At 42.2% G+C, this 16218-nt stretch overlaps 1 protein-coding gene across 1 annotated transcript in view; it reads right to left on the reverse strand.

Moving 5' to 3' along the window:
- LOC121272536 (ryanodine receptor 1-like) overlaps positions 1–16218 on the reverse strand; it is a 467552-nt gene that overhangs the window by 178717 nt on the left and 272617 nt on the right. The window contains exons 57-59 of the mRNA XM_041179156.1: positions 12969–13092; positions 5446–5561; positions 3444–3511 (exon numbers count right to left, since the gene is read on the reverse strand). Coding sequence (XP_041035090.1) covers positions 3444–3511; positions 5446–5561; positions 12969–13092 — 308 coding nt within the window. The remainder of the gene's footprint in view (positions 1–3443; positions 3512–5445; positions 5562–12968; positions 13093–16218) is intronic.

The raw sequence follows: 16218 nt of genomic DNA on the forward strand, positions 1-16218 counted from the left end.
GCCATAGCCAGTCTGCTCATCCACCCTGAAGACTTCACTTTCGTCCACACAGGTAGCAAGCACCTTGTACCTGTTTGACAATTTCAAAGTCTGAGTCTCCTCCACAACTGCCTGCTCGGTCCCTTTACCTGCCTCACTCGCAGGTACATCCTTCTGTCCCTTACCACTGTCCAAAACAGACGAACTTATTCAAAGAGGCGTAACTGTGGAACAAAGTATTTCTCTCCCTCCCTTAATTTGCACAGTGTCTGCCGTTCAGCTTCCAGATCAACAATCCTGATCAGGAATTCGTCTAGCAGCTTATACTTTCTGCAGATGTGTTTGCCTTTGATCGCCTTGGCGTCCAGAAACCTACATTCCACAGCTGCAACTTAACACCTGTCCTGCCTTTGTTTTTTATGTTATTTACTTAATTTAATTACTTTCTTATTAAACTTAATTCCTATGTATACTACAATTTATTGTGCTTATTAAAAGCTATTACCACCTACAACTAAAAGTTATACGTTACTTAATTACACAGGTTGGGTATTTATTTTATGTATTTTAAAGTTTTACTTATTTTTGTTTATTTATTTTATTTACTTTAATTAATAAACACTACTACTCCTGATAAGGTTTACTACTGCTATTACAAAAATGTATTATGAAGAAAACTTTACGGTTACCAATGCATTGAACCAGTGTTTAAAAGATAAATGAACAAAACAAGTAAAATACTCACCAACCACTTACCCCTAGTTCCCAATGATGTCACACTTGATTTTCTCTGAATCTGGCTAGTCCACTGAGATCCACCACCACCACCAGCAGCTAGCTCTTTTATTTCCTGACTCCTCTCTCACATCTTCTCGCACTCTTATTTCCTGGCTCCTCTCTTGCTCCTCCTCATACTGTTATCTTCTGGCTCCTCTGTCACTCCTCCTCGCGCTCTTTTCTCTCCTGGCTCCTCTTTCATTCCTTCTTGTGCTCTTTTCTCTCCTGGCTCCTCCCTCGCTCCTTCTCGCGCTCTTTTATCTCCTGGCATATTAAAACTATCTCGACATTAAGTCCAGTGTTTTGACATGTGTCTATTCTTTAATTTTTATGGTTAAGTGGAGTTTTCGATCTCTTTGCAATGGGACAGGAAGTCACCTCTGTGCTCCAGCACTAAAGGAATAGTATGATCTGTGGACTCTGATGAAAAGATATCGTGAAACTTCTGCTTTGTCGTATGTCCCTATTTCCTTTTTCTGCAGAATGATCTGCCATCATCCTAACTACGCATATGGGAATGTACATAGCCAACCCGAGTAAGGACTTTATAACAGTAGGGTGGGATGCAAAGCAGTGCCCTGTCTGAAATGAAGTTTGCAGAATGCCTTCATAGTTGAGAATGGATTTTTCTAAGGCTTCCTTTCAAATTGACATCTCAGATATGGATTTTCAAAATCTATGGGGCACACTAGGTCAGCGCCTGGTCTTTATAACAACATAGGCCCAGGGAATGTCAAGGCTGAGAGTTTGAATAACAATTGGAGCAGTCAATGCTCGATGAGCTGAATAGTCTCCTTTTTCTGGCTGTAGTGATTCCTTGGGTAGGGTTTTCCCAGCTCTGGGATGGTGGGCTGAGAGACGGGGGCCAACTCCCTGATACAGTTCTGTCACTAGGTAGTTTCCCAGTGGCAGGACCGGTTGCGGATTGGCTCTCTGCCAAACCGAGTCCAGCAGCCAATTTCAATAATTAAAGGCCCTATTAAGGCCAATTCTGCCACTGGAGGAGAAGCCTCCCAGCATGTGGGGACCGCTAGTTTCATGGACGCGGCCTCCTTTCCAGGATGGGGAGGCAAGGGCAATGGAGTTTGCAGGGAAGTCTGGCCCCGTGGCTCCGAAAGATCAAACGGAGGGGCTTGCCTGTCTAGCCCCTTTGATTTTTCAATTTTTTTTTAAACTTAGGAGTCTGAGGGCGCCTGAAAATGGGGCACTTTCTCAATCCCCAACCTGCCTCAGTAGTGCCCACTGTCCTGGTGGGATTTGACAAGGAGTGAGAGCTGCTAGCCCACTGATTAGATCATCAGCATCTACATCCCACCCACTGTCCTTAATTGGACGGCGAGCCCGGAGACAGTCAATTATGAGGCTGCCTCTGGAAGATTGCTGAGCCGTTCCCGCTACTGGCAAGCGTGGGCTTGGGTCCCGAGGATGGGGTTCTGAAGACAGTAGTAAAATAATGCAGCCCTATGACTCTATGATTCAAGCACTTCTTGATTTGACATGTCATGCTGGTAACATAGTTCTCTTTTCAACAAGCTTACTGAGGTGCAATTCTGATCTAAGCGTTGGAATTTCTGGCAAGCAGCTTTTGCCTTTACTATCATAATACCTGCAAACATGCACCACTGTAGGGTTGGGAGCATCTTCTGTTGGCAATCACTTCCATTGGAATTTAGTGTAAATTTTAGAGTGGCTGTAATGCTAGTGATTCCAACTGATGTCCCAAGGGGTAAAATTTCCACAGAGATTCTTCCAATGATCTCCGGCAAGTTCAGCAGGAGATATGGCATCTTGGAGAAACACGTAAGCCACTTCTCCATGGTTTTTGTCAAAATTACAGCAGATTGGGAAATTCCCCCCACAGAAACTAGTGACACAAATTTTGATCTCTTACTTATGCTCTTCGAATATCTTAGATTTCAGGCCCATGGTGTGAAATTGGTCTACACAAGGAGCACAGAACGGGCTCATGGCAAACTGGCAGCTGGTTATACAATGCAACAGTTTCTAATTTCCATTGACTTGGAAAATATTGCCAACATTTTTAATTTCAAACCAAGTAAAAGTGACTAGGAAATGAGTCTCCAATAGGAAGTCTGAACTATTGTCCTGTGAAGGTCAGTGGAAAGCAGATCAAGTGCAGTGAAAGAAATCAGTTGCTAATTCACTACGAGACCTTTTCTCACAGCTGGCACGGACCAATTTTCCCCCCCGATGTTATTATTTAGGTAATGTAGTAGCTTTCTAGTCTATATACAATCAGAACATTAGAATAGAGTTATGGTAGAACACATTTGTGCTGTACTGAAGCTGAATGGGTGTGTAATTTTAATCTGATGTGATGTGGCTGTAGAGTGTGGCACTGGTTGGAACACAAAATAATTTGTTCTGTTCCGAAGAAGAGTTATATTGGATGTGAAACATTAACTCTGTTTCTCTCTCCACAGATGCTGCCAGACATGCTGAGTTTTTCCAACACTGTTTTATTTCAGATCTCCAGCATCCACAATATTTTGCTTCTATTGAAGAGTTTGTCCTGTCCTGCTGTAAATCACAATCTCTAATTAATTACCCTTTTAATCCATAATACAGTCCAGTTTATTACTTATTACACAAATACCAAGGCCTTACTGAACTCAACTCTATTGCTTTGGTAATGAGCTTGAGATAAGTAAAGCTCCCATATTTACCTTTGCAAAGAACTTGATTTCCTGCTCATGAGGGGATTTCTCAACTCTTCCACTGCTTACAACAGCCTCTGCATTGTTGGAGAAAGAAGTAACATTGGAGGGAAGCATACTTTACAATTACTTCTCAAACAAAAGAATGAATTCAGTGCTCAGACAGCAATTGCTCCAACTTTTATCGGGTTGTATGTTAGATATAACAGCTTTGTATGCTTTTGTTATTTTTGAATGGGACCATTCTCCACATAACACTGAAGAGTACAGGCAAGTCACTGACCAAGCATAACCAAGTTTTGATGTCCGATTGTTCCAACGTCATCCATAACTCTGTCATTTCTCATGTGGTATATACAGAACTATAGAGAAGTTTCAACACAGAAATAGGCCATTCAGCCTAACCAAACTATGTCAGTGTTTACCATCCATACAAGCAAACGGTTCTAATTACCTGCTCTGTCTCCCTATTCCTTCATTCTTTTTTCTTCATCCACCAATCCAACCAAATCTTCAATATTGAAATGTTCCTTCCCTTAATAACCTTGGAAGCGACTTCCACAGCCACAACTCTCTATGCAAAGAGGTCTCTCCTGCACTCTGTACTAAATCTCCTACGTTTAATGTTGTATTTTATTCTAGACTCCTACATATAAATCACTGAAATAGTGAATAAAAGTGCTCCTAGAATAGAACCCTATAGGATACCACTTCTACTTTCAAATACTCTGGAATAAACAGCACTTTTTGAGTGTTTTCTTCCTTCTAACCAATTTTAAAATCAACTGGCTTTTGTCCTCCGATATACCCCTTAATCCTCTCTAGTAATCTCCCGTGTAGTACTTTATCAAAGACCTTCTAAAGTTCCTCTACACTATAGCCACTGCATTACCTCCATTTATCATCTGTTACCTGCCAAAAAAACTCCAGGAGATTTATCAAGCACAACTGTCCCTTTAGAAAATTGTGTGGCATGTCTATTTTCTTTTGCTTAAAATGTGGCAATTTCATCATTAATTAAAGGCTTGAAGATTTCCCCTACTAAATGTGTTGGGCTATTGGGCCTGTAAATACCCAGTTTAGCTGTTTCCAGGTTTAAAAATAGATACTAGTCAATCTACAGCCCCTCTGGCACACATCTGTACCAATGAACCGTGAAATATAGGGCCTCAGCAATTCATCTTCATGAGGATTTTGTGTGCATCCCATTGTGCTACCACTGTCTTATTTAGTAATTAATAACAATAGCTGAATTATTTTAATTGATCCTCAGACTCAATCTATGATTAAGAGATTCCAATTCTCATGGATAATACTGAAAGAATGTTCCTCTGTATTTAGCTTCTTCTCTAGCCAAGCTCATTTTTAGTTTCCTGTTTGTACTTCTAATGACCGATTACACCAGTTTTAGGTTCCTGTATTCCCCTCACTTTTCTCCCCTGACGTTTGTAGAATTTGCATTGTCTTACTAATTCATGTAGGGCTGCATTTCTTCAATAAGTACATATTAGTCCTTGATATGCAAGTATCCTGCACCCTTCAATTAAAGTTTGCTTGGAGCAAATACATAATCATCCACACACTCTGGTGTCTCATTCCTGAGGGTAATGACTCTCTACAAAATAGAACATCTAATGTCTAAAATAACACTTTAATATATATTCCAGATTTACTATTTCTACCTCAAATAACCTATCCAACCAGATATAATCCTAAACCATAAATAACAAAAATCCCAATCACATATCCTCCATATCAAAAATCTTAAACATACATCCTCCATATCAAAAAGCTCAATCATATCAGTTTTTATTTCTCCAATGAAAATAACTAACCCCATCCTGATGAAAAAGTGCCTGAACATTTTGATCACTTCTCTGTGGTTCTTCTGGGCTTCTATATCCCCATGATATGTACGATGAAAACTGAACACGTGCACATGTATCAAAGCTAATATGTTTTATAAACACAATAATATGCAAATATGAATCACATATTTCAACAGTTATACCTATATGAGCCACAAACTCTTGAGCTATGTCCAACCACTGCAACAATTTCTTCAGAAAACCATAGGCAAATCTCTTCTCAATTGAGGATATGTCCAGTTCCATGTCCTTCAAACCTCTGTAAAAGTTTTTAAAAAGTTGTTACTTTAGATGCATTAAAAATATAAACTGTTCATACAATGAAATTGTTTCAAAGTCATGGAGCCACTCCTTCACTGCCACTTGGTTAAAATCCTGAAACTCTCTTCCTAACAGCACTGTGGGTGTACCTACACCATGGACGGCAGCAGTTCAAGAAGGCAGCTCGCCACCACCTTCTCAAGGGCAACTAGGGATGGGCAATAAATGCTGGCCCAGCCAGCGACACCCACATCCTATGAATGAATAAAAAAATGTCTTTGCCCCAAAAGAGAGACCATCTGATCAACTGCTGCTCCCCCCTGTCCCAGCAGGAGTCCCTCTTCTATGACTCTTGGATCAGAATATTCTGCAGCTCTCCCGCATTTCCCTCTCCAACTTCATGAGGCCTACTATCTGCTCCATTACCTCTTCCAACTGAGTGCTCAACTTTTCTCGGCACACTACACATGAATCGTTAACTGCTGCTCCACAGCTTTCTCCTGCCACTGTTCGCTCTCTCACCATCAAAATGACAGTCAGTACCTCCCTCAAAGAAAACCCAAGCTATTCTGTCACCTATTTCTGATCTTTCCTTCTGCCCACCCATACCCTTGAAAAAAACTATCATGATCCAATTTACCAACCACTCTGCTTGTTGAAATATCTCTAGGGTCTTGCAGCGCCAAAAATGGCCTGGGCAACTTAAACTATGACACATTATTTCTCCTTATCCTCCTCAATTTCTCCATGGTCTTCGGTAAAGTTGATCGCTCCACATTTCTCCACTTGCACATAACAAGTTCCTTCCTATCTGCCCTTACCTAACCATATCTTCTGAGAGGACTTCTCCAATCAATCCCACGTTATCATTCACACTTGGCCTTGGCCTGTCTCCTTTCTCTATTACCTGCCATCTCCAGTAATACTATCCATAAACATGGGGTTCAGTTCCAAATATTAATTAATTTATGAGATGAGTTCACTGCTGGCAAGGCCAGCATTTATTGTCCACCCCTAATTGCCTTCGAAAAGATGGTGGTGAGCTGCCTTCTCAAACTGCTGCAGTTTGTGTGGCAAAGGTACTCAGCTAGGGGAAGGATCCCAGGATTTTAAGCCAGTGATAATGAAGGATTGGTGATATATATCCAAGATGGGATGGTTTGTGACTTGGAGGGAAACCTAGAGGTGATGGTATTCCTATGCGTCAGTTGTCCATGTCCTTCTGGATGGTAGTGGTTGTGGTAGTGATCCTGTTGAAGGAGTTTTGGCAAGCAACAGCAGTGCATCTTGCGGATGCTACACACTGTTGGTACATTTCACCGGCAGTGGAGGGAGTGAATATTTAAGGTGGTGGATGATCAAGCTGGCTGCTTTGCCTTGGCTGATGTCGAACGTCGTGAACACTGTTGAAGCTGCACTCATCCATGCAAGTGGAGAGCATTCCATCAAACTCTTGACTTGCATGCGTTGTATGTGATGGACAGACTTTGAAGAGTCAGGAGTTAAAGTCACTTGCTGCACGATACCTTGGCCTGAATTTTTACAGAGACAGGAGGGCTCTGCGCCTTATCCAAAATGAAGCCAGAGCCCTGATTCTGGAACTCTTGCCCCTGAACCCGGCACCCACTGCTTTCGCCGGCGTGACAGAACGGTGACAGGACATGCTTTGCACACCTGTCGTACATGGAGACAACTGCAGGAGGAAAAGTGTAGCAGCCTTCAAACAGATCCAATTTTCTTTACTGCGATTTCCAACACATGACTCATGGGCTTTAGACATTTGAGGAAAAGGTCAAAAGTTGCCAGAGTTCTTTGGGGAGGCAAGATGCCTTTGGGATAGGTCAGGTACCCCTTTGGGCTGACATGAAGGGTATGATGGGGCATGGGATGTGTGTGTGGGGGGTGGGGGGCTGAGGGCTATAGTGCTATTTCTTGTTTTATTGCTTTTATTGTAACTGAGACAAAGTATCAGAGTATGAGGAAAGCCAATTAAACAGCCCCCCTCGGCATCTGAAAGCCCTTGTTGCTAGCTCGTAACTCTTTCTGGGCTGGGTGAGCCCAACTCCTGTTAGAACCCGCCCAGCTTCCCCGGAACAAAAAGATTCAGGGCACTTTCTCCCGAGTTGGGTCTGTGGTGTTGGGAATTTTTCCAACTCTGCGCTCCTGACTCAAGAGCGAAAATTCAGCTCCTAGTCTCCATAATCTGTTATTGTATGGCATTTATGTGGCTGGTCCAGTTATGTTTCTAGCCAATGGTGATTCCAGGATGTTGAGGGTGCAGAAATCTATAATGATAATGCCATTGAATGTCAAAGTGGGGGGAGGGTGGTTAGACTCTCGTTTGTTATTGAGGGTCATTGCCTGGCATTTGTGTGGCATGAATATTACTTGCCACTTATCAGACCTCCCTGAATGCTGCTCAGGCTTTCCTTTTAAACTCCTGACAACCAATTGGTGAAGGAGGAGACCATAAGCCAATCACTACTAAGTTTTAGATTTATTTCACAAAGTGAAACATTACAACTATGTAGCTTCTAATTCTACAACCCACCACCAGTGTCAAAAAGTGTCTCTTTATATGTGCTCAATTGATCACCTAATGAATGCATCTTAATTTATACAATTAACATTCCTGATTGAACTGCTGCTAGACAATACTATCAAATCTTGGATAAGCTAAAGCTACCACCAGATTATTCTACATTCCAAGGAGAATGCCTACTTGGGTACCCATTTCTGAATGCAACTGCTTTGTGCAGAGACTTGAGATCAACACAATCTCCTCAATACCTGCCACACAACATTCCATATAGACATCTGCAACTTGAAACTACAGAAAGCACCAACAATTTGTAGAAATAGCCAGAGAAAAATCAACCTAATTTATAAATATCCTTTCAAATAATGCAGCTGGGGGTCCTTCCTGTTGCTGAGTGTGTGTTCAGCTCAACAAAGTTAAGGGTGTTGGCTGAAGTATTGAAAAGACACCACTAGTGTCAAATCAACGTGTGACATCATGATCAGCTTGCTCTGCTTCCATCCAGCTGACAGGAGGGAGGTGATAGCATAGTAGTACTGTCACTAGCTAGTATTCCAGAGACCCAGGGTAATGCTCCGGGGATTTGGGTTCAAATCTCACCACAGCAGATGGTGAAATTTGAATTCAATAAATAATGATGATGACCATGAAACCATTGCTGATTTTTGTAAAAAAAAAAACCCATCTGGTTCACTAATGTCCTTTAGGGAAGGAAATCTGTACTTGCCTACAGGCAGAGCTGGGACCAGTGTCCTTGCGGGGGCTTTTGCTAGTTCTGTTGGGGAGTATTTAAATTAGTGTGGCAGGGGAATGGGATCCCAGGGGTAGGATCAGATAGGTCAGATTCAGATCAGAAAAATGGAGGTAGAACATTAGCTAGGGACGTTGTGATAGACATGGAGTTACAGGAGAAGCAAAGTTTAAAAAATGTCCAGTAAGAGAAATTAACGGGGTTAAACTGTTTATATTACAAACAAGGTAGATGAGTTAAGGGCACAAGTAGACACATGGCAACAGGATGTCATTGCTATAACGGAGACCTGGCTAAAGGATGGGCAAAACTGGGAGTTTAAAATCCCTGTTATAGAGTCTTCAGACATGATAGAGTAGGAGATAAAAAAAAGGAGGGGGGGGAGCAGGGAGTGGTAGCACTAATGGTTAAAGTATCAATTCCAGTTCTGAGAAGGGATGATACACTAAATGGGTCAACAAATGAGGCTTTATGGATTGAGCTTAGAAATAAAAAAGGGGCAGTTACACAACTGGAAGTATACTACAGACCCCCAAATAGTGAAAGGGTAATAGAAGAACAAATATGTTGGCAAATTTCTGCTTGTAAGAACAAAAGGGCAATAATAGTAGGAGCCTTCAACTATCCTAATATCAACTGGGATTCAAACAATATAAGGGACACTGAGGGAGAAAAATTCATGCAGTGTGTACAGGAAAATTTTTTCAATCAATTAGTGACAAACCCAACGAACGGAGATGCAATTCTGGACCTAGTCTTGGGGAATGAAGAAGGGCAAGTGGGTGAAGTGGCAGTTGGCGACCATATCGGGGACAATGGTCACAATTCAGTTAGATTTAGCATTACCATGGAAACGGACAGGGATAAGGCAGGAGTAAAAGTCCTGAACTGGGGGAAGACAAATTTTGGACTGGACAGCACTGCTGGAGGATAAAACAGTGGAAAACCAGTGGGAAGCACTAAAAAGCGAGATCCTAATTGTACAAAGTAGACACGTCCCCTAAAAAAATAAGAGTGGTACTGCCAAATCTAGAAGCTCCCTAGTTGTGTAGAGGAATACAGGGGAAGATCAAACAGAAAAAGAAAGCATACGATAGGCACAAAGAACTAAGCACTACAGATAGCCTAGACGAGTATAGGAAGTGCAGGGACGAAATAAAAAAGGAAATAAGGAAATCAAAGAGAGGGCATGAAAAAAGATTAGCAAGTAAAGTTAAAGATAACCCAAAGATGTTTTACCAATTCATTAATGCTAAAATGTTAATTAAGGAAAAAAATGGGACCTATCAGAAATGAAGATGGAAACTTGTGTGTAGATGCAGAGGCTGTGGGAAGGGTTTTGAATGAATATTTTGTCTCCGTGTTTACAAAGGAAAGGGAGGATGTAGATATGGTAGTCCAGGAGGAACACTGCGAGATATTGGACAGGATAGTCATAAAGAGAGAGGAAGTACTCGAAGGGTTGAAATCCTTGAAAGTTGATAAGTCACCAGGGCCAGATGGATTGTTTCCGAGGCTGCTGAAGGAAGTCAGGGAGGAGATAGCAGATGCTCTGAGGATGATTTTCCAATCTTCACTAGATACAGGGGAGGTACTGGAGGACTGGAGAAATGCAAACGTAGTTCCATTGTTTAAAAAGGGATCAAAGGAAGTGCCAAACAATTATAGGTCAGTTAGTCTTACATCGGTGGTGAGCAAATTAGTAAAATCAATCCTGAGAGATAGGATTAACTGCCATGTGGAAAGGCATGAACAAGTCAGGGATGGTCAGCATGGATTTGTTAAAGGTATTGCCTCACAAATTTGATTGAATTCTTTGAGGAAGTGTCAAGAAGGGATGATGAAGGCAGTGCAGTGGGTGTTGTGTACATGGATTTTAGCAAGGCATTTGACAAGATCCCACATGGCAGATTGGTCAGGAAAGTTAAAGGCCATGGGATTCAGGGTAATGTGGCAAACTGGATAAATGGTTGGCTCCGTAACAGGAAATAAAGGGTAATGTTTGATGGATGCCCTTGCGAATGGGAAGTTGTCTCAAGCGGTGTTCCACAGGGACACTTGCTGTTTTTGTTATATAGTAGATTTGGACGTGAACGTAGGGAGCATGATGGGGAAATTTGCAGATGACACAAAGATTGGCCGAGTAGTGGATAGTGTGGAGGAGAGCCATGATCTCCAAAACGATATAGATGGGTTGGTGGAGTGGGCGGTAAAGTGGCAGATGGATTTTAACATAGAGAAGTGTGAGATCATACATTTAGGGAGGTCAAACAGTTACAGGGATTACACAATAAATGGGAATATACTAAGAGAGGTAGATGAAATGAGAGATCTTGGCATACAAGTACACAGGTCCCTGAAGGCAGCAGTTCAAGTAGACAAGGTTGTAAAGAAGGCATATGGAATGCTCTCCTTCACTGGCAGAGGTACAGAATATAAAAGTAAGGATATAATGTTGGAATTGTATAAAACACTGGTGAGGCCGCAACTGGAGTATTGTGTGCAGTTCTGGTCACCACATTACAGGAAGGACGTAATAGCTCTGGAGAGAGTGCAGAGGAGGTTTACAACAATGTTGCCAGGGTTAGAAAAGTGTAGCTACGAGGAGAGATTGGATAGATTGGGGTTATTTTCCTTAGAACAAACCAGGCTGAGAGGTGACTTGATTGAGGTGTACAAAATTATGAGGGGAATGGATAGAGTGGACAGGATAAAATTGTTTCCCTTGGTGGAGAATTCTAGAACCAGGGGACATAGATTCAAGATAAGTGGCAAAAGGTGTAGGGGGGACATGAGGAAGAACTTTTTTTTTACGCGGAGTGTAGTGGGTGACTGGAATTCGCTGCCCAAGTTGGTGGTAGAGGCAGAAACTCTAAACTCTTTTAAAAAGTACCTGGATCTACACCTTAAGTGCAGGGCTATGGGCCAGGTGCAGGAAGGTGGGATTAGAAAGGGCACCTGGGTGTCCTCGGGCTGGCATGGACAAGATGGGCCGAATGGCTTCCTTCTGTGCTGTAATCTTTCTATGGTTCTATATGTCTCCAGACCCACAGCAATGTGGTTGACTCTTAAATGCCCTTTGAACGAGGACAATTAGGGATGGGCAATAAATGCTGGCCTAGTCCATATCACATGAATGAATTTTTTAAAAATTCACCATGCATACACCAATGCCTGCATTTGGCACCATTCACTCCCCAAGTGTGCGCATGCACTGCAATGCCCAGGATAACAGCACTTCAGCGCTCAAAAACAGTACTAACAAACTTGATTTCTCTCCCAGTGCAGGGTTATCCTTGTGCACTTTGATTTCTCAGTCTGGCTCAAATGGGGGTTAGAAGCCCACACTGTGTGGGAAATAGTCATTTGGCTTTGATTTTCCCTGAATTGACCAATTACTGACCAGAGGGCGGACTCTTGAAGCTGGAAGGAGACCCTCCAGCACTGAAGTACTAGAAGTTGAAAGATGGATGTGCCCATTTCCAAACTATATTTTAAGCTTAAAATAGAAAATAAAGGCTTTAGAAGTCAGGCCACCATTACAGATTGTTTCCTCCACAGGAAGCCTGTAACTGCACCCGAAGCCAGCCATGGGGCCAGGGCATGTCAAAACATGCCTGGAACGTTGGCCACCATCATCAACCCCATCCCACTCCGCTCTGGGACAACACCTTCAGGCGGATACACTCTTCCCCAACACATCCTGCAGATCTGGAGGCTGACTGGAAAATTCCAGCTGACCTCCAAAAACAAGCTGCAAGGTAGCCCTGCCACAACCGCTATCATGTCTGAAGGAAAATGGCCCAGAGGCTGGATGGAGCCAGAGAACCGGCACACACACCAACTGGTGGCATGATATTCTGGGCTCAACCATCTCCGTCCCTGACCTCATCGGGCCTAAAAATTCAGGTCTGCCATGTCTTTATGAAGAGTCTTAAGGGTTGACTCATTAGTCACAGAAATTGAGCTAGTTTTTAAAATAAAAAGATACAATGAGACAAGTTTAATTTGCATGATTGTTTTCATATGACTGTTAATTAATTGAAACGTTCATTTTGCCAGATTCATACCAGGTAATCAATACATTTGTTTAATTTGTTTGCAGATCAGTTTACCTTGTTACAGCATAACCGTGCATCTGCAAGAACTTGAGCAACTCATGAGCTTTCTCTCTGTCTCGGGCTTTCTCTTTAGCAGTCAGCGTATCATATGGAACCAAAAGTGGATGGGTTCCGCCACCTTATAAAAAGAAATAAAGAGAGTTAGAAATGCAAAATAGCTGAAACATAATCTGAAATGGGAAGCTAAATTGAACTGATTTAAGACACAGATATGAAAACGTTACAAAAATACTAAAATGAATGAAAGGAATGATAAATGGCAGTGCAAAGGAAGTACCATATGCATTACATACAGGAACATACACATGGAAGCAGTAGGCAATGCACTTCTTGGGCTCTTGCTGATGGTGAGCTTTGAGATGGGGAAGGCATGTAATTAGGTGGGATGATGGTGTACCTGAACCCCGCCTCCTTCCTGCCACTGTCCGAATAAAGTTCTGGGCAGGAGGCCCATGATCAACCTTCCCACCCGATGCCAATTGAGGCCCTTAAGTGGTCAATTAATGACCACATAAGGACCTCATCCCACCACTGCTGCTATTAACCCAGTGGTAAACGGGTCTATGACCGTTTGACATACATGACAGGTAAACCTGTGTGGGGGTGTCCTCTTGGTCAAAGGCACTGTGCCTGATGAAAAGACTGGATATTGGGAAGGGTCCGCTGAGACCCAACCCCATGCACCCTTCTCTCCACAACCCCGACCCCACAAACCCCCACCCCCACATTAGTTACCTGTGGTCTGGGTCACTCGGCGATCCTGGGACTCTAGTGCCTATCCTTCTGGCAGCAGCCATGGCCTCTCCTGTGGCACTGCTGAGCACAAGAGCAACTGGCCTCTGATTGGCTGGCAGCTCTTGGTAGACTAGACTTCTGCCCACAGGATCTTGATTCCAAGGGCTGGCTTCGCCACTACCTGATTGGTGCGGCAGGCATTACGGAAGAGAAGCATAGCGGGTCCCTCGCCGCTCTTCAGCCAGCAGACAAGACCCCCAGTGCCTCAACAAGATATGGCCCCTAATGGTAACAGGCTAGCGTGAAAACAAATATACCACACCAGCATGTAGAACATAGGTCCTAGACTATAAAGCTATTTAATTTGCACTGCCCTCTCAGGTGAAACAATATGATTGCACTGATCAGCTCTTTGTAGGCTAGGGGTAGCCCATAGGAACTTGTGTCTGGCAGTGACCAGGACAGGAGGCCCATTATACACAGCAGCTGATATTTAATTCAATTAACTGCAATGGAACTAAGAGCAAGAAAAATAAAAGGGATAACAGAGGTAAATAGAAACTTGTGGGGAGCAGTAAAAAAATTACACAAAAAAGAAAGAGTAACAAGGCAAGAAAAGAGAAGCGAAAAAGGGATATAGTATAGACTAGGAGAGAAAAACATGCAGGGGAAAAGGAAAGTAATAGACACAGGTATTGAGAGGGAGAGAAATCTAGAGAATAAGGAAGAAGAATAAAGTTGGTCAGAGATAATGAGGAGACTAGCGCAAGGACAGATAGGTTAAGAGCTATAGAATGTAGGAGAGAGAGGAAACAAATCCAAAGTGAGAGAGAGTAATAGTGGAGAATTAAGGTCAATTCAGACAGATGCAAGTTCTATCAATGAGGTGAGCTGACTATGTCTGAATATAATTAGGGAGTTTGAGCTATATTAAACTTTCACTCTAAAATGTTGAAAAACACAGGGCAGGATTTTCTGGCCCCGACACCGGCAGGCATCAGTGTGGCAGGGGGGGGATTGGAAAATTTGAATAGCCGAAAAGTCAGTTGCTTTCCAAATTTTCCTGTTCTGCCTGTGACGATGCCCAACGGTGTTGGGGCTGGAAAATCCTGGCTATGGCCCCTTTTTAAAAAATAAAATTCTATCTGACTGTTGTTTCTGTTCAGCTAATGCAGCATTTGGAATGTGTTTCAGGCAGATACTAAAGGAATGAAAATACTGGTAATAAATTAGGAAAGGAACTCACTAAGAAATTTACACGTGTACAGAATGATTTTGTCAATTAGGTTAGTTGAGTTTTTCCACTTTAAAAAAAAATGGTGCATTTGTACTGTATCCCCTTCATACTGAGAAAACAGGGTGTTAAACGCTAACCAGTACACCGGTGTTACCCTCTAATGGTGATGAAATATTTAGTGTTCATGAGAAAATGGTGCAGTGAGTAATAGTATTTGATAATCTGCAAGATAATGTAGTACATTAGTAAACAAACAAAAATGCAATATTCCGAACTTAATGGCTTCACAATTAATAATGCAAGAAGGTTATTGAAAACTAAACCATTTACTACAAAACTACAGTTAAAGCAGTTGAATCGAAATCAGTTGTCTGGCAATTCTTTTCTAGTATGTGTAGTGAGTTACTTTTTAAATGAAGATGGATAGAAATATGTTAACATTGTGCTCTCACTTTTTCCAAAGAATTTTAAAGAGAACGTTAGATGGAAAGAGCATTTTTGAAGCATAGCACTGCCTCAGGAGAGGGAGGAAAGCAAGAAAAAAGATCAAGGATACATTAGTGAGCGATTCACAATGAAGTAATTTTAATCAGAGGTTATTAGTGCACTATTGAAGTTTCACATAATGACTGCTCTGTCACCAGCATACAGGCCAGGAAAGAGATGATCCATACCACTGGAATGTGAGCTGGACATTGACATACCAATCACTTACTCCAGCTGAGCAATTAACGTCCAGCTGAGCTTCAACAAAGTGGTCCTCAAACAGATGTTTTGTGGGTGGAAAAGAGATAACGTCTCTTCATCTACTTCACAGAGATGTAGATAAATTTACAGCTGCCTTTATTCTTTCATGGGATGTGATGTCGCCAACAAAGCCAGCATTTGTTGCAACAACTACCCTTTGACCTGAGTGGCTTTATAGGCCATTTCAGAGGGTAGCTAAGAGTTAACCACACTGCTGCATGTCTGGAGTCACATGTAGGCCAGGCTGGGTAAGGGTGGCAGATTTCCTTCCCTCAAGGACACTAGTGAACCAGATGGGTTTCAACAACAATCAATGATAGCTTCATGGTCACTATCACTGAAACTAGCATTCAATTTCAAATTTTTATTAATTTGAATTTTAAATTCCACCACTTGTCATAGTGGGATTTCAACCCATGTCCCCAGCGCATTAGCCTGGGCCTCTGGATTACTAGTCCAGTGGCATTAGCATTAAAAAAAAATGTTTATAGGATGTGGGCGTTGCTAACTAGGTCAGCATTTATT

The sequence above is a fragment of the Carcharodon carcharias genome, chromosome 34 (assembly GCF_017639515.1).
Source record: "Carcharodon carcharias isolate sCarCar2 chromosome 34, sCarCar2.pri, whole genome shotgun sequence".
NCBI classification, from domain to species: Eukaryota; Metazoa; Chordata; class Chondrichthyes; order Lamniformes; family Lamnidae; genus Carcharodon; species Carcharodon carcharias.